This window comes from Dreissena polymorpha, chromosome 2, assembly GCF_020536995.1.
Source record: "Dreissena polymorpha isolate Duluth1 chromosome 2, UMN_Dpol_1.0, whole genome shotgun sequence".
Taxonomy (NCBI): domain Eukaryota; kingdom Metazoa; phylum Mollusca; class Bivalvia; order Myida; family Dreissenidae; genus Dreissena; species Dreissena polymorpha.
In genome coordinates, this window is record NC_068356.1 from 6,793,632 (window position 1) to 6,813,087 (window position 19,456).

At 35.3% G+C, this 19,456-nt stretch overlaps 2 protein-coding genes across 2 annotated transcripts; both read right to left on the reverse strand.

The window, feature by feature from the left end:
- Positions 1 to 15,197: 15,197 nt before the first annotated feature.
- Positions 15,198 to 16,686, reverse strand: LOC127865568 (sodium-dependent glucose transporter 1A-like). Its single transcript, XM_052405414.1, has 2 exons — positions 16,668 to 16,686; positions 15,198 to 16,294 (listed from the first exon to the last, which is right to left on the reverse strand). The coding sequence occupies exons 1-2, from the start codon at positions 16,684 to 16,686 to the stop codon at positions 15,198 to 15,200; spliced, it is 1,116 nt and encodes a 371-aa protein (XP_052261374.1).
- A 213-nt stretch (positions 16,687 to 16,899) lies between these two features.
- LOC127865582 (sodium-dependent glucose transporter 1-like) lies at positions 16,900 to 19,137 on the reverse strand. Its single transcript, XM_052405432.1, has 2 exons — positions 18,965 to 19,137; positions 16,900 to 17,220 (listed from the first exon to the last, which is right to left on the reverse strand). The coding sequence occupies exons 1-2, from the start codon at positions 19,034 to 19,036 to the stop codon at positions 16,900 to 16,902; spliced, it is 393 nt and encodes a 130-aa protein (XP_052261392.1). The 5' UTR covers positions 19,037 to 19,137.
- Positions 19,138 to 19,456: the final 319 nt, after the last annotated feature.

Here is a 19,456-nt window from a genome sequence, read left to right on the forward strand (position 1 = left end):
CGATTTTCATTGACTTCAATATCTTCTATGCTGTTTACATACCATGCTCGCTTTTACGTTTACAAATGCCAGTTTCGATTAATTCGTTTTCTTTACACTCATGATCGCGTGAAAGGTTAATGATACACGTTTTCATTCGCAATTTTTTTATAAAATCACGACAAATGTCAAGTACAATACACAAAAATACATAGTTGTTTGATTGAAGTAAACCCTTCATTTCGCCCATGATATACACAGTACTACGCTGACGTCTCTAGCTCGTAGCATGTGATTGTTTAAAAGCGATACTCGGTTTTGGGCATTGTTTCACCAATACATATATACCAATTTGTAGGTTTGGAAAATGGTGTTCTTCTTGGGGACAGTGGGTATCCCTGTCGCACGTTCCTGCTGACACCGTATCTAAACGCTGCTAACGCTGTCCAAGAACGGTACAATGACAGTCACAGCAAGACACGATGCTGCATTGAGCGCCTCTTTGGTGTTTGGAAGAGACGCTTTCACATCCTTCACGCTGAGGTATGGGCGATCTGTAGTTTACTGTATGCTTACATATTTTATTCAATACACATAATGATACTGACGTTGTCAACATCGGGGGGGGGGGGGGGGGGCGGGACATTGAAGGATTTTTTGAGGGTCCACGATTTTAGTGATTTTGAAGGCTTTGACAACAACAACAACCACCCCCCCCAGGAAGCTTCACGACTTTAGTGATTTTGAAGGCTTTGACAAGTTTAAATAGATGATTTAGATCAGGGGGGGGGGGGGGCGTACGCCGCGTCCGCCCCCCCCCCCTGGATCCGCCTATGGTGTCATAGGTACAAAGGCGACGGAACCGTGCTCAATGGAGCCGGGCTCCAATAATTTAAGAAGTAGCTGTTATTTTTTTAATTCCTGTATGCACCGGGATTCTTATGACTCCTGCTAGCGTAGTAACTATCCCAGTTCGGCCCCCCGTTTCTGGCGCAAATGAGCTTTGCTGGTGGTCATAATTTTTTTTTTACGTAGCATATGATGAAAGTGCTGATTTAATATTAAAATTATATCTTATATGTAGAGACGTTATCGCAGGCTCACATAAACTAACTATATACTCATAAGTATTTCCTTTATGTGCAGAATGTGTGATGATGTATTGCATCAAATTTTAGTGGAAAACCATATTTTCAAAATTTTCAACGTATACTAGTCAATCGCCATTATCAATCTTATTTATGTTACATTCATCCAGATAAGACTGAAGCCAGAGAAATGCAGCAATGTGATTAAAGCGTGTGCTGTTCTTCACAATCTTGCCAAACTGTGGGGTGAGCCGGAAGTACTTCCTGAGGACGAACTGCGTTCGTGGAAACCTCGGCATACATCGGACACCAGGATGGTCGTGGTATACGAGACCATATCGTCAATAACTATTTTACACGCTGAAATGTGCACATGCATAGAAAGCAAACACGGAAAAAAGGAAAAAAAAACCCATATAAAGTGGCATTATCATATATATATATTATGTTCATGCATGAAATTTTGTTCAACACACTATTCGTTTTCAGCGTCAATTGTCGTCTCGGGGAACATTGTGATGAACATAAAAATCAACCAGAGTGTATCTCTCGTCATTAAATCCACTTCAAAAACACTTCTACCACCGACCGGCGAATAACTGAGTGAACTCGAAATTTTGCTATTTACTTGACCAAGCTGCTTTTGGGGAGTTTTATGCATTATCGTATATTGGTGATGGAGGACTCTTTAATAATTATAAGGATACTGCAAAGACATGAGGACAATATAAATGTTGCGAAATTAAGCAGAATGCTACTTGTCAGAGCACGGAAATGGGATATCTTGAAACACACCAGCTTAAGGAGGATATGGACCAAATACACTGTTCAAACACGTTCAGGTTTGTTGCACTTGGTTTCTTTTATTTTTTGTTGTTGTCATATGCAGCAAATGTACAACATATAGCAAGATGTCTTAATATATACAATTAAATCAATAATCACATTACTGGTTTTATCAAGTGCATAATTGTTCAATGAAGAATAATTTAAGCGGTTATGATGTTACACAACGAATCAATAAATATCAACTGTATTGAAAAGTTTTAGACAAAAATGTCATCAACACTCTCAGGTTTACTAGTGTTACCCCTTTATTGTCTTGTTTGTCACATTTTTAATACAGCAACTAAATTTTGTAACACAGAAAGCAATGTTATCAATAGAGAAAAAATAATCACACAATAACGTTATAATTAAGTGACACACATCGAATGAAACTTTAAATTAATGCGGAGGTTCGTATGTGAGCACATGTAGATAAATGCATGCACAAACAGATCGATTTGTTTGATCACATATTTACCGAGATTTTGATTTTTGGTTGCGTTGTCATTACACATGCAAAGCTAATTAATCATTTGAGATACTTCACTGTATTTATAAATGCAATAAATACTATATTTTAGAGGTGAATCCACCAGGAAGCAATGCTGAGAAAATGATCAGTAAGTTGCAATTGTTTCAACTGTTACATCATCTTTTCTCACCCTGGCGATAGTGGCGATAGTGGCGATCGTGACAATCGTGGCAATCATGGTGATAGTGCTAGGAGGATGTCCTTGGCTCAAGAGTAAAATCCTTAAGCATAATAGCAAGTAGACATAATAACGTTTAGACTGTGTGTTAAAAAAGTGGTAATCAGACATATTTTGCAAGTTATTCTATTTGATATATACGACTAAAATAATTTGATGATAAAACATGTTACAGTACAACCATATTTAAAGAAAACAAAACCAAAACAATCGGTATTTTGCAGAAAGTGGAGCCTTTCCCATCCCATTAAACAGTGGACTTGGATGTCAGGTAAACTTTGTGCACCCATAATTTCATGTTAATACATTAAGTAAAAATATAGCATTGTTGCTAACGGAAATGCAATACACTGTCGGATTTATGACTTCACATTTATCTATTTTGAGTCTGCGAATGCACTGTCCCACTTGAGTGCGGGATATAATATGTATAGGTAATGCGATTATAAAAACGCAGAATCTGTGCACTGTCATGGCGGACACGTCATTTAGTTTCAATATTTTAAAGCAATAAAAGTCGTATTCTGTATAAATATACGTGATAATTAAAGTTATAGTGTATTGTTAGGTGTACATAACAACCTTGAACCCATGTTAAATAGAACATTAACAGAACCCGGTATCACAGCCAATAGCATTAGGATTGTCGAGTGCAGTGGGCAAGTGGGTTTTCTGAAGTAAACATATTTGTGTAACGATAATCGCAAGCAGGAAAGGGAAAGTTGGTTAATACACGACCTTACGTATGGAAGGGAATATCCGCCAGTCCATGCATGATGCTAAATGACATTCTCATTTTAACTACTGTCATATGCTTTTTGATACATGGTAGTTGCATTTTGCCTAGTTACATTTGCTATGCAAACATTTCATCTGATTGTCACATATTGATAAGTTTATAATTACTTTATATATATCTTTACTTCGTGTGTGTTTTTGACAACTCTTTTTAAACTTTTGTAATTTGTTTTAATGCTAATCTAACGGCGTTCTTTGTTTTACTATGTGCATTTGGCTATGTTGCTACTGTATTTAACAAGCTGTTAATATCTTTGTGGATCTATATTACTTCTTAAGTCGATTGCTAGTGGGCCTCTTATTTAGAATTAGTCGTCGGTTTCGCATACACCGCCATTATAAATAGTTCACATTTCGAACCAGTATTAAAAAACCTAATCCCAGCGTAAATTTACGGATCACTCTAAAAATCAAAATCTCCGGAATCAACCGTGATGCATCGAATATCTCTGGAATCCTCCGTTAAAAGCGGTAATAGAGTAATAAACTTACCCGTCTACAAAATGCCTATTGTTTTGCTTGGAATCCCACTATCGAAACCTTATTCCTGTTGTAATCGCTTTGAGGAAAATGATGCCCAGGTAAGTTCTACTTTTTGTGATTTTTTTTAAAGCGGTTGTCGGCTCTTTCGGCCCCGTTTTTTTCATGCTCATTCGGCCCCAATTTCAGGCATATTCGGCCCAAGTACCAGGCTTTTTCGGCCCCAGTTTTTATTTGAATAAATCGTTGCAAATATGTTGGTGGATACTCTTTAAAACTATGGAATATTGTTTATTACAGTATTATAATATCTTGATTGAAGATTATTCCATTTGAAAAAAAAGATTCTCTTGTCTTTTGCTTCAGGTATGTCTACATAGACATAGTCTACAGGCAGACTACATACACGAGTCTAAGACGGCTTTGAAAATAAAACAAACTATAAATTTACCGGAAATGCCTACAACTTGTTTGGAAATTTCGTCGTAAATTACGTTACAAAATAAGGAAAACTGTACATAACATTATTGATTTATGAATTGACACTAATGAACGAAACTGTTAATGTTTCATAGATAATTATCAATTTATTTTCATAAGCAATCAAAGTAACAATTTTTCTGTCGTGGAAATGCCTACAACGTGTTTGCAAATTTCATCATAAATAACGTTACAAAATAAGGAAAGCTTTACATTACATAATTAATTTATTAATTCACACTAATGAACGAAACTGTTATTGTTTCATAGACCAAAAATTTAAAACAATTATCGCAGAAACTCTGAAAAGTTAGAATGAGAAGACTCAACACTAAGAATCATTTGTAAAATTCATTTCTTATTTCACGTGCAATGTGTCAATGGTTTGATGCTTGGATATTAAAACAATATAGATTATATATTGTATTTTAATTAAATTCCTAGCTATAAGATCATTTAATATTTGTTTAAACAATATTGCTCTTCAGAATTTACGAGCATATCAATCGTAAAGTGAAATATATTGTTTGCATTGCCACCTCGCTGACGTACATACCCCACTACCGCTTTGTTTGCTCAGTCTTTTCTCGATCCAGTTTGTTTAAGACTACTTATATTACGACATAGACTAGTAATTGTTCGTTAAAATTAAAACATACGTTCATTACACGCTCTAATTTTTTTAGCAACATACAATAGAAGAACTCATCCATGTATTATGGTTTGACATGATTTGTTTAAAAAATGTGAATTAATCTCTTGTATAAGAACTGCGTTGCAGCAACATTGGAATATTCTTACACGATTAAAATCATCCGAAGCCGAATACGTCGCATTACATTGTTTGTAAGAGTTTAAATTTTCATACGATTAATGCGCTCATTGTCAGTAGAGGATATCGTATCAGATCATAAAATATATTGTAAACGCAAATTTACATATTTCATCTTCAAATCCGTTATTTCCTTTGTTATTTTTATTTCTGCAGATTAGTTTTAGAAACTACCTCACACAAATGGTATGCGTTTATTTCAATGTGAAGCGTTTTATAAAATAAAGTTATTAGGTCTTCGCGGCGAAAAACAACACACTTAAGAGCTATGCACCATGATATGATGAAGATTTTTTTTCAATCAAACAAAGTGTGTCTTAAAACACTTTTCGGTACTTTCAGCGGGACATTGTCATTAAAAGGGATGCTACTACTTCTTTTAATTTTCAGAAAAGGAAAACCAAATTGTTTCTCTTGTTTCATACGGATTAAATGTTTATTATACCGAATTAAGCGTTTGCGTGAACAAGCGCACATTTGGATCATTAGTGCACATTAATATTTATAAAAAGACACATCTTGAGTTAATGTTATTATAATTATTAACATCACGGCATGAACATAATATTAGTTTACCAACAAACAAATCGCTCAGAATTATAATAGTTTATAGTTATTTGGTTAGTGTTTTTCTTTTTTAAAGCTTTTATTCGTTATTTTGAGTATGAAGAAATTGCGATTATATATACACCGGTTGCCTTGGCCTAGTGGATAAGGCGTCCGCCTCGGGATCGGGAGGTCGAAGGTTCGAGCCCCATGGGGAGCGTTTGTCGGAGGATGGATGTTTGTCATGGGACTTGTTTCGAAATTGCCGGTTCGTGAGCCGCGAGCAAGTTAAAATGAATGGTTTCCGACTTCTATCCGCCTGGCGCCTGGCATAGTGATTGGAGTTGGGAGGTACGTGGTATACACGCAATGGTGTCCTATAAGCCAAATTGGCTGGCCTTTTCAATAGGGGTGACACTACAATAAAAAAGACCTTTACCTTTACCTTTCATACGTACAGACAATCTTGAGTAACACAACAGATATATGCATTTATATAAGCATTTGTTCTTAAGCTCAAAAAACATAAATTATTATATGAAAATATATAATAAAAATACCAGGTAACATCACCAAATTTGTGTAAGACCCAAACATATTAACACACTAAATCAAACTATAAATCAATTTAAAGTACATGAAACAATTGATATAGACACTTATATATTACGGATAATAATTCCAAACATCCATAAAGATGATACGATTGTAATACAGTCTAACGTTTGGCCTTAAATACTATTATTTTAATTCTTTTAATCAAGATATACTGTCCAAATGTAGGTTTTGACGTGATTCTCTACAATTTCTTTTGTAATACTTGGCAAACTTATATAGAAGGAGAAAAACGATTGCGCAGAACAAAAATTGTTTTCATGCACGCAAAAAATGAAATCTATTGCTCAGTCACATCTTAGACAGTTAAGATGTGGCATTAAACTACTTCGGGTTGAATATTGTATTTTTCATTGTCAATAAGTGACCTCAGAACTGTGTCGGTTTAAGGAGACATGTCAAATAACGTTTATACAATTTTGCTTTTAACTTTTAACCGAGGAGAGCACAGGGGCATGGCGAAGCAAATTAATCAAAGTACTGAAAGTATTGGTGGGGCGATTATGCTCAAATTTTGTGGTCGTAAAAACACTATACACCGTGATTCCAACCAATCACCTTTGTTGAATAAAACAGTTGGAATTAAGGAAGTGTGCCAGGCTGTCAAAATAATATATGACTAAGCTATTGGCGTTAAAACTAAATGTTGCTTTTAAAAACAAGTCATTGTCGTACGTGCCAACGGATAACTGCGAAACATTTGTGAACACAATTTTGTTTATTATCATTTGAACTGGTGACCTAGGTTTTTACTCTGACTTAGTGTTATATGTATCTGAGATTTCGTGAAGATCAACGTTGTCATAATGTTTCTATACATCATGTAGATTCAATTATTATTCATATAAATTCAATTAATTTATTTGCTGGATTTTAAGTCACACCGACACAGTGTAGGTCTTATAGTGACTTTATGGGAACAAAAAATAAATGTTGGTAATGTTCTACTGTTAGGACGGACATATACGACATTGTTTTGATTCCTTGGAATACATTAACACAATTTTTTTAGCTGCCGTGAAAGTGACAACCACAACATGTATTTCGTGTGTAAGGAAAAAGTTCAATACTGGCATGAAAAGCACGGGCGAATGGTGATATAAAAATTTTGTAGCGCAGAGTACATTGAGATGTTTATTTTGACAGTAAAAATGTAGCGCGTGGTAATTAAATTTTGTCGCCCATATCGCGAACGCAATTAATTTCTTCAAACAAAAGAACATAAATGCCCTGTATCGGTTAAGTGCAGATAGTTCAGTATTGAACCGATATTTCGTCGCTGTATACATCTGCCATGAGGACTGCGTGTTACTCGGGTTCTAATACCACAGTGAACAGACGTTGTCATGGATGGAGCGCGCTCATCGGAGCTATTTTGTTTGCTAATGCAGAATCTGGATGCAAAGCGGTTAAATGCAGTAACGGATAACATTCTTCGGTATACGTATATTATGTAACATATGGGGCGAATTGCAGAATGCAATCGCCCAAAAAAGGGGCATTTAAACGCGCGGTTAATTACAAATTGCAAAAAAAGTAGTAAGTGTTTTGGGTGTGTTATTTATGTATTCAACTGAGTTTAATTAATATATTTAAAATGTTTATCCTTCAATATGTTTCCATTTAACTTACTTACTATTACATATAGCTGTACAGAGTGACAAACATATTAAAGCATGCAAATGAATCTGACTAGACACAAATTCATTAAACTGTTGTTTTCCATTTTCGAACGAACATTTTGTTAAACCTTTTGTTTTCGTTTCGAGTAAACTAAACTCCAAGTAACAAACACTTACTTTCGTGACATACATTCACTGTTAACATATCTAATAAATATTTGCTGTTTGTATCTAAAACGTATTCTCTTTCGAATCGTTGATGGACACCAGAGGCGTATCCAGAAATATTTTAGAGGGGGGGGGGGGGGCTCAACTGGGGAGGGTGCGGGAGGGGTGTCCCCTCCTGTGGTCGATTTTTTTTTTAAATGGCATCTTGAAATGATGCAATTTCCTGCTATCTAATCACCATTTTGCATGATAAAAGTGCATGTAAAACAAACAAGAACTTGAGTTCAGACATCAAGTGTGACAGACAGACACACAGGGGTAAATCAAATGTCTCTCAAACCACTAAAGTGGTGGGAGACAAAATTTTTATCCGAAAATTTTTTAACAGTGTTAGATGGGTGGACCTCCTATTTAACCTTGTTAAATATCCTACTAGGTCACCCTGTTGGATGGGTGGATATTTATCAAACTTGGTTGTAATCATATTATGTATACCTTGTTGAGTCTTGTGGTTCAAAAACTGTCAAATATGGCAAATTCATTGATAAACCTTCTTACAAATTATAAAATAACATTTTAAGCAACACTCTTTATTTCAAGTTCCAATAAATGTTATGTCATTTTGTAACAAAAACAATACAAGAAAATCTATGCACAGGTATATTCTTACAACTATTCAACTAATGTTATGATATTTGTACTTTCTCAGAAATGATAACTTAGATAATTCATATATCTCTTCGTACTATCACTGGTTACAATCTACAACTCAGACATGATGTCAGGAAGATCCATCCGCCTGTTTCTGAGCAAACTCACATTGCAAATGTTTATGTCCATGTCCCTATGAATGGAAAGCAGGCACAAAGTGGACAACCTGTCCTTACCCATAGATGATCTTAGTTTTGTCTTAACAAGACCTAGGGCACTGATACTCCTTTCACACTCGCATGATGTGACATGGAATACACATGATATGGACAAAACAGTATAAATGTTGGGGTACAGCTGGGAATCACAATGTGCAACAGAGCCCTGAAGGGTAGTAGGCTGGTTGGGTACACCTTTCCACTTAGCCTGCCATAAGTGCAACTCAGCAGGCAGAGACTGAGGGGAAGGAAGATCATCATTGAACCATTCAAGGTCAATTACCTGTCAATAATACCCGCAATGGGAGTTAGATAGTATAGATAGATATATAGATAGGTCACTAGCACTTACAGGAGAGGAGCACAAACAAATTAATTGCCATTCATAAAGTGTGCTGTTGAATTTCACTGGCAATAACTTGTTACTCAAAAGGATTATCACTCTCAATAGCTAATACCAATAAATTCATCAAAGAAACTTACTGTAAAATTAATGATGATTGTCCATTGCACATTCGTCTAAACCCTTTAACTGATACAAATGGAAATAATGTTTTTGCACAAGTCCCATGCGGCAGCCATTTGCACACATTTATCTATTTAAATTCATCAAAGAAACTTACCGAAAAATGAATGATGCTTGTCAATTGCAATCTTTAATTGCTATAAATTGAAATATTGTTTTTCACAAGTCCCATGCGGCTAAATATATAGCTATAGCTAAATGTATCGATGAATTCATTAGTTGAATGTATCTCCTTCAGCCAATCAAAAAGCGCAGTTTATCACTTACAGTCAATGAAGCGTGCGGTTTAGCTAGCGAAGGTTAGATGCCTGGGGGCTAATCACACAAATCGACAGCTGTTTATGGCTTAATAAGGGGCATATGACAGAAAATACACAAGTGGATTAAAACTGTAAGGGGCTCATTTTTTTAATCGTATCTAGCAATGGAGCTTGGGGGGCTTTAGCCCCCTAGCCCCCCACCTAAATACGCCTCACACACTCATTTCATTAATACCTTCTATTTGTATACATAACAACGTAAAATCTTGTCCGACGACAGTCACAATACAATAGGTAAGTCTAATGAAGTTATGCGAAAACGTGAGACCCTTGAATAGCACACTTGAATAAGTCATTTAAAAATGAACATCGGTTTGTTTCCGGTATAATATCGTTACGGTTGTTTGATTCATATGATATTATAAGTCGTATTTGATTTTTTAATTTTCGATATGAAGGTAATATCGATTTGAATCACGTGTGAGATATTTCAGGACAGATGGGTAAACTGAATCTACGAATAAGGGCCGATGTTCGGTGGGTCTATAAAAAGAAAAAAAATCATTTGCAGAAAGTGGGAAAAATCCAACTGGAAAAAAACACGAAAAATCACATAGGAAAACGAAAATTCCCATGGGATTTTACTAATACATTTCATAGTGTAAACCGCATTTTAAAGTAAAAATAATTAAATATTCATCAATAATAAGACTTACTTACATACTTACTCTTAAAGAGGTAAATCTTAAGAAAAATATTACTTAAGTTTGCGAAATTAAGGTTACGCAATGCTTTCCGGTTGCCATTTCAAGCGAAGTCATAGACAATATTAGACGCAATTTTTGCTGACATCAAATCTTACACTTGTGGTCAAGAGCCAATTAATATCTGTATCGATAGGTATGCGTGGCGGTTTTGCTTTTGAAAAGAGCAAAACGGCAGCGCGGCACAGCGCCGAACAATAATGGCTGGGTAAAACACTTTATCACATGCCATATCCTGTTTCCCATGTAATATAACCATTACGAATATTTTTATCTTACACATGTGTAATATTCTTTCTAAGCGTTTTCATTGGCTTATTTTCGTTCGATTGACCAATCGCATTTTGTTGTTTTGCTGAAACGACGTTGCAACGTCAAATGACGTCACGAAATGTAAACAACATTCGGGATTTATCATTATGTTTGCGTAAATATTTATTTAATTTGCTCATTTAAAAGCGTGTGATAAAAAATATCGGAGACTCGTTGTCATTTCATACCTTATTTTATTAAACTAGTCCAGGAAATTCGTTAGTAAGCTCGCCAAAGGCTCACTTACTAACAAAATTCCTTAACTCGTTTAATAAAATATGGTATGATATGACAACTCGTGACAGATCCTATATATCTTGCTGTCATAGTTGTAAAACAAAGCGCTGAAAGCTCTTTAGTTGTTCGCATTTTTAATGAATGCATTCAATATAAGTTGTTGTAAAAATAAGTTTCACCTTTAAAGGTAGGCCATTCGAACGGCCACGACAAATACAAACATCAAGGTGAGTTTACTTTAATTGTCAACGGGGTCGAGATTTTGCTTCAACAGGAGCGAGATTTTTCTTCTACAGGAGCGAGATTTGTTTCTACAGGGGTGATATGTTGCTAGCACCTAAAGGCAGGAAAATTACATTTTCAAACCATCATATAATATATAATATTATGTGTACAGATTATAAAAATTGCACATTTGCACGACAGTACTGTAATTATTTGATTTTCATTCTTAACGTTTACTACTACTACAACAGATTGTCTCACTGCGAATGAAATGCCACAGATATATTGAAATAGTTAATAAGTTTCGCGAGAAATAAAAACGTTCACAGACGTTTAGGGCGTATACACAGGCGATGAGAATCTTAAATGTGAACATTGCAAATAATGTTCAACAATTGGGTACCCTTGATGGAACAAAACAAAAAAGAGAAATCGGCTTTCACTTTATTTATATTTTATTAAACCAATTTCAAAGCTATATAGTTCGTACACCTTTTCCATTTTGAATTCCTAAACATATATACACAAGGAATGACAGTGTAAACAAACACATGCTATCAATGAAAATACCAGTTAGTGAAACAGTAAAATGGCAAACGCATAATAATTGAAATGTACTACTAACAATAAATTAAACTTTGATTTTACATATATAATACAATGGCATAATTGAAACTTTAAATATATTATATGTTCAAAGGAAACAAAGCAGATCATTGAAAACACAGATTCGTTTTGACAAGAAGCTGTAATCTGTATGAAATGATGTGTTTTATTTAGACAATAAAATCAGTCATTTCACACAAGCAACTGTATATATAAGGCTAATCATGAAAACACTTCTATTTGTCAAATATAATGTGTCACCATTGCTTACAGATTGATTTACGTGATTAGAGATTGAGCATGCACTCATTCTGCTGCGGCGACAATACATTTAAGTGTAGGCATACTATAACTGTAGTCTACAATCACTGGTTAGGTCACTTCAAATTGATTTGTTGGTCTACGGATTTTTTTGAAAAAAAGTTGAAGAGGCGAGCGAAAAAAAAACGTTTTTTTTTTAAACAGGAAAATTTTCGAGCGAGCGAAGAGCGAAGAATAAAAAAAACACATTTCGATAGAAAAATATTGCATTAACAAGAGATACAGGTTCAAACAGCTAAAGTTTACATTCAAATCAATTCTTATACAAAGAAAAGAATCTTTGTACAAACAAGCAATAATATATCTATGAGTTACATACTTTTCAAATAAAAATGCACTAAAATTAGGTTTCAGCACTTAAACTTTAAAATGTAGAACACAAGTTTAAAGCTAGTGTTTTCATATTAGGAATAGCATTACTTGTAAGTTTTAATTAAACATCTTCTATACAATTAGTAAAATAATGTTTATATTTTTATATTGAATAACTCTTCCATGAAGATTCTGCGCTGCTATATGAATTTGCAGCCGTTAAAGCTTCCGATATGATTTCATGTCGGAACGATGCTACAGCAAATTGACGTTAAACGATATAAGGTCGATGTATATCGACCTCATATTTATAGGAGTAAGTTCCATATGACCTTTGACCACGAAATATAACCATAGCATTGAAGTGAGGGACACATGTCTACCTAATGCTGCTTATATTTGTTCGAGATTTGCAATAGTGACAGCTGTGAAAAGGTATACTATGTTGCAAGCTGTGAAAAGGTATACTATGTTCCAATAGCACTTGAAGAGAGACAATCATCAAAATGATAATGACAGACAAACGGACAAAGGCCATGCATATAAACCATTGTCGATACCTTATTTTAAAAGGGGCATGTCGTTGGCTAGTACGGTATTATATTTATCTGAAATAAATTATATACATTACAAAACACTGTTTTGATGTTTCTAAAATACACGGACCTAGCTCTAAGCTGTAAAACGTGTTCCGTCAACCATGTATTTTAATACTTCTAAAACATTGTCCCTGTGACTCTTTTAGAACCAGCCTTTAATGATTGTATGTTTATTTTTTGTTCACTTAAAATTGTGTTATAGGAAAAATTTGCCTACTTATAGGGAAATACCGTCCATATGCCCATTTAATGAAGAAAATGCATACAAAACTTATGTCATGTTTTCCTATGTTGTTAAATTGAGCATGCTCCAACGGTATCTGCTGATAGTTGCATGTTTGAACGTGAACAAACACATTCAAATAAGTCACAGAACGAAGCAGATATGTTTATATTTATAAGGGTTCGCTGCAGCAACTTTTCACCGCAATTTGTTAAAACGGTCACGCAGGAAGCCATTTTTCTGGTCGTCTCGATCGAATTTTCGAGCGACTACAGTTATCCATTAAAAAGTTTACGAAACACTATATTTCGCATTCATATTCAGCGTCAAAATCGTTTCTGCGAGATTGCTTTTTTCTTTTTATCACAAATTAAAAAAAACACATGCGCTATGGTTATAGGACACAAAAATGAGTGCGAGCGGTAATTTTTTTTATTTTTTTTTCCATTTTGAAAAAATAGGAGCGGCAAATCCGACGACCAACACATCAATTTGGAGTGGCCTTAGCAAAAAATAAATCAAAGTAAAGATTGACTGAGGTCAAATAAAACATATTATAGTAAAGGATATGCACTTTTGGCATCATGGTATGCACAAATTGATCTATATGTGTATATGTACTGATACACTAGATAATTAAGGATATTTCCAAATTAAGTTAGCATGCTTTGATAAAAATGAATGGTTACCTTAATAGTTAGCTGCTTTGTTGCCTCTTGTTAATACTGTCGATGAAGACCAGGTATTTATTTACGTATTCATTTAGTTATACATTTATGTTGAATACTTTGTGTTCGGAATTTCATGTGTGTGGTCGTCTTTATGCATATTTGTTTAGTAAGTTACCAAAGGCATGTTGCCTTTTGTATCGTTAACTTTTCACCAAAGATAGTCAGTAAATGACGTAAAATATGCTGGCTTAACTAAATTAGAAAAAAATAGAAAAATATCAATCTGATAATATATGGTTCGAGGTAAAAAAGAAACTTAGCTCGCAATATTAATATTAATATATGATTATTTCATTTTTACGATTTTAAAGCGCTGCAAATCCGAATAACATCGAATCCTATTGTTGTGCCTTTCGCAATAACTGCATGAAATTTTCAGAAAGATAGTTCAACAATATGGAATGAAAATGATGTCTCTTTAAGACGTGTTTTCTCAATACATTATCAGCATATTACATCAGACAATAACAACAACCAAATACCCCACAAATGACATAAAACTGTATATTTGATCATGTGTACAAATGATATTATATTTTATATACGTCACCATTTCAATTGTGTATTTAATTTATTCATAGAACAACTGACAATTATATTGCTAAAAACAAATTAAAATATATTGTTATTCGTGGATTGTCATTCATTTTATAGAACGTATGTAGTATTTAGGAATACTATTGTCGGTGTTCTACCTTTAACCTTGGCGACACTAATTAAGTAAAGTATTATTTTATAATTACCCAAGTTTTTACATTAGGTACATCAGCCTCATCTTATATCTAATATTAAAATAAGAACCACGACTGCTTTTAGACCTTTCCTCCTTTTAATAATAAACATTTCGGCTAACATACATAACGTTGTTAAGGCCCGATGATTTTTTTACAACGAATGCTAGTTACCGGTTTAACTTCTTTGAACAGGACATTTTTGAGAAACTGACTGTATGGTTCATAATCGAGACATTGGATGATTAAATTCAACAATAACAATGGAAATGAAATTATAACGTGCAACCGTGTATTATTATAAAGCCTCTTAAAAAACTATAACACTGAACATGTCAGTTACTAGTATTTAAATCGCTGTACCGCAACACCGACGTCGTCGCAACGTCATGATCTGACGTCACAACCTGCGTCTGGTCCTCGTTGTTCGCGGAGCGTTTTCGTTTCCAGGTTATTGCGACAAATATAACTGAAATAAGACACACGAATATCGCACAGAATTGCAGAGTGTAAAACACCGTGCTAGGTCCATATGTTACGTACAGAGCGCCCTCAATCCACATGTACACAAGTCCGCCGAAGCCAAAAGCGAGCATGCCGAACGTCAGCACGATTCCCCCTACCTCTATCTGCGTATTGATGTACGCGATACCGGTCGGAGAGATTGGCGCAAGGAAGAAACCGACTGCTGCAGTGAATATCCATAAGAAATTCTTCCCTCTTGTTGCGAAAATATCCGCGAAGGTTATAGCTACAAGGTTCATACATACATCTATCAGGAAAAGTTTACGTATAGAAATAAAGTGAGATAGAACAACGCTTACAAATCGCCCGATCGTGACACCGCCCCAGTAGACCGTGTCAAGATAGTAAGCCTCTGTTGAAGCGAATTGAAGCTGATCCACGGACAACATGCTCACAAAATTTCCGAACATCATTAGACCACCCATCATATTCATGCACAGCAGTATGGTAAACACAAGTACAGTAAGCCCGAACTTGCAATTTCCGTCAGCGTAGGACGCTGGATTCAGGATAGCCAGCACCCGCTTAACTATGTCGTTCTTCGAAGGCGAAAGAGCGCTCGCTCCCGGTTCGTCAATGTTCGAATAAGTGTTCTTGTTGCGTCTGAAGCACTTAACGAAGGAGTACACAAAAAACGGCATCACCAGCGTCGCCACGCAGAGACCGATGGTTGCGAACGCTACGTACACACGGGATTCTTTTATGACGATGAATTCCCAGCCTCCTTGGAGAGTGACGTTATTGCTTGACACGTTGACGGGACTGTCAGATCGAAACTCCAAAACGGCGAGGAATGGGTTAATGGCGAGTGGAGCTAACATGGAACCAATGCTGTAGCCCATGTATAGGGCGTTAATGGGGCCTGCGGCCTGGTCGCGCCACAATTCTATCAAAATCCGCTGACAGGCTGCAACGAAATTTAACGATAACTTTATTATATTAATGTAACTGGTATTTAAATGCTTTATTTAAGTAAAAATCATATTATCTGTATACGTTTTACTAGCCAAACATGATTTGATTGTGCCTGTAGATGAATTTGTTTTCAATCAAACTTTATATTCGTAATTTGTAACAAAAAACCCTCGAATCAAATGGTACAGAAATCCTCCTATGCTCATACAGTTTTACATGCTAAGGAGCATATTTAAATACATCCATATTGTCTGCGGCGTTTACATATTTTACTGTACCCTTTGTTGTAAACACTTCGTGTTATCTTATAGCGGATAATAATGGTTAATGTGTGCATTATTTCTGCTCGGATCAGGGCGACTCACACATGACAACTTTGGTCATTTCGCCAGAAATAGCTCATAACAATTTCATTTTAAACCCATGGCATATTAAAATATAATCCAACATGGTACCGGAAAGTTTATTTCTTAACCTAATTTCTTCACAACAATTAGGAAAAAATAAGGGTGCGGATATAAAACACCTGAAATTTATCTTCACTGAAAATAATATTCCACGGTATCACACAGAAAGCAAACACATAGTCTCTATGTCTTATTTGTGTCGATAGTAAATGCGTTTACCGACATCCAGAAGCCCTTTCGCTGTTCCGCCGGAGAAGAACAGCACCCAGAGCCAGGTCAGGGAGGTGACGAACGACATCAAGATGAGGGCGACTGTTGCTATGGTTCCAGCTAGGGTCACCAAGAGGAACTTCCACGTCCCCATGGCGTCAATTACAAACCCGCATGCAAGCGCGCCAGCGAATAGCCCGAAACCCTGGGCGGAGACTGAGCGCGCTATCTCGGCGGAGGAAGTGTTTAACGTAATGCGCAGATCCACCATAGTGGGCCCTGCGACCCCGATAAACAAACCCTAAATATAAAATCATATATATATATATATATATATATATATATATATATATATATATATATATATATATATATATATATATATATATATATATATATATATATATATATATATATATATATATATATATATATATATATATATATATATATATATAGTAGAAGGGGTGTATTTATATGGGAATAAAATAATGTACATGTATATGCAATGAATATAATAATGTTATAATACGTTCGATAGCCGCATTGATTCGTCTTAGCACAATAATAATTTGATTAAACAGTATTACTGTATATACACCTATCATTACCGTAAATAATATTACAATCGTAAACTTTCAATAGCATAATTTGTGATACAGTTTCTACGCACATTTTTATGTTTATGTTTTATGTTATACCTTATAAATATCCTATGTTACGATTTAGTTATTATATTAAACAAGTGTCTGTGTTCAAAGTATCATCGTGATGTAAAAGAACCACTGTTTATCATGTTCTGCGACTGGAACCAAACATTTCATGGTAGCCATATGTGAATGAGTGTGGTTAACAAGTAATATTGATTGTGTTATTATGTGACAAACAAGTTAACATCGTCCATGCCGAGACAGGTATTTTTCGCCGTTTTATACCCTTTATTACTGTCATTAATTTTTAAAAATGCCGCTCACTTTCCAACCATATCGGTGAGAAAGTGTTTAGCGTTTATATCTTGTTAAAATTCGCTCTATATCTCGTCTTTACTTGCTACGAAATTTCTTAGCGGGTCACAAAATTACAGCTCCCGCGAAAAAAGTTCTTCCATCCATAACTCCGAATTCATTTTAAGCCACAAAATCTTTGTAATCGTTTGTATTGAATGCTTACCATTCGGCCCAAAAGCACGATTTACGAGATCGAATGACTGACCGGAGCGATTAATTGTGTTCCTATTGAAGTTCCTATTATTCTTTTCAGACAAACAATTCGAATATGTTTTTGATTCGTTCGATGCTTTTGGAATATACATTTTTTTCAAAAAAAAGTCCGAATTGTCACTAAAATCTAGATATTCGGCCGGATGTCAAAAAATCGCCCCTAGCGGCATAACGGCTCACAGACCTAAGGTTATCGGGCAGTTATGTCGGTCGCGGGCCGATTATAGAAGTCCGGTCAAACTCTGCCCCTTGTTATTAATAAGCGGGATACAAAAATAGGATCTCTTTATTAAACTCGAATATCAGCGCTATGAACATGTGTTGCTGTTTTTGCTGTTGATGCTTTTCAATAAATATCCTCTTCCTGGTATTTGAACCATAACACACTGTTATACTGTGTGTAAGTTATGACCACATGTGTGTGTGTGTGTGTGTGTGTGTGTGTGTGTGTGTGTGTGTGTGTGTGTGTGTGTGTGTGTGTGTGTGTGTGTGTGTGTGTGTGTGTGTGTGTGTGTGTGTTGAAATATGAGATCCTGCATAACTGCCTAACTAACACTTGATCACATATCAATCTGTATCAGAATCAGACAAGTCGTCAAAGCGCATCGTCATAGTTATCCGATTTTAATAAAAACTGTTCGATTGTATTATCTGTCAGTTCGCCAAAGCATGCTGTTACAAAGCAGCCTGAACATATCACATTTAACCGCATAAACGGAGCACAATTTTAGCGCAGTATGTTTGTAGAAAATGCCCATCACACAACGCGTTTGTGTGAATTTTTGTGGCTCAAAGTCTCAACGCTAGCGCCATGTGCTAACTTACCGAGGAAATCCAGACCAGCACGAGCATCACGGTAATTAACTTCCTGTTGGGCTCCGACATGCTGTCCGACATTTATTTTTATAAAATAATATCCTTTATTTCAACTGCCTCCAAAAACAGTGGTTTATTCACTGTTTGAATTTATTCTGCTGAAAAACAGAAAAACATAACAACGTATAACGAACAAACAAAGAATGGTTCGACTTGATAATGCGTCGTGTGTATGAATAGAAGTCAAAAGTACATAAGCGTGACGCTATATTTATATTTCAAATTATAGAAAATATAATATCGATTGATGCTGTACATATCAAAGGGAGGAAGCGATGATGTCATGTCGACTAATGGTTTGTCGGGTTAATGAACAAGAGAGTCTTAACATCACAGTCATAATTTTTAACGATTATTACATATACATATATATAAGATAAAATCAATACATCCCCCTAAAACATAGATCAAAAGTGCTGGTAAAACTACTTATTTACAATA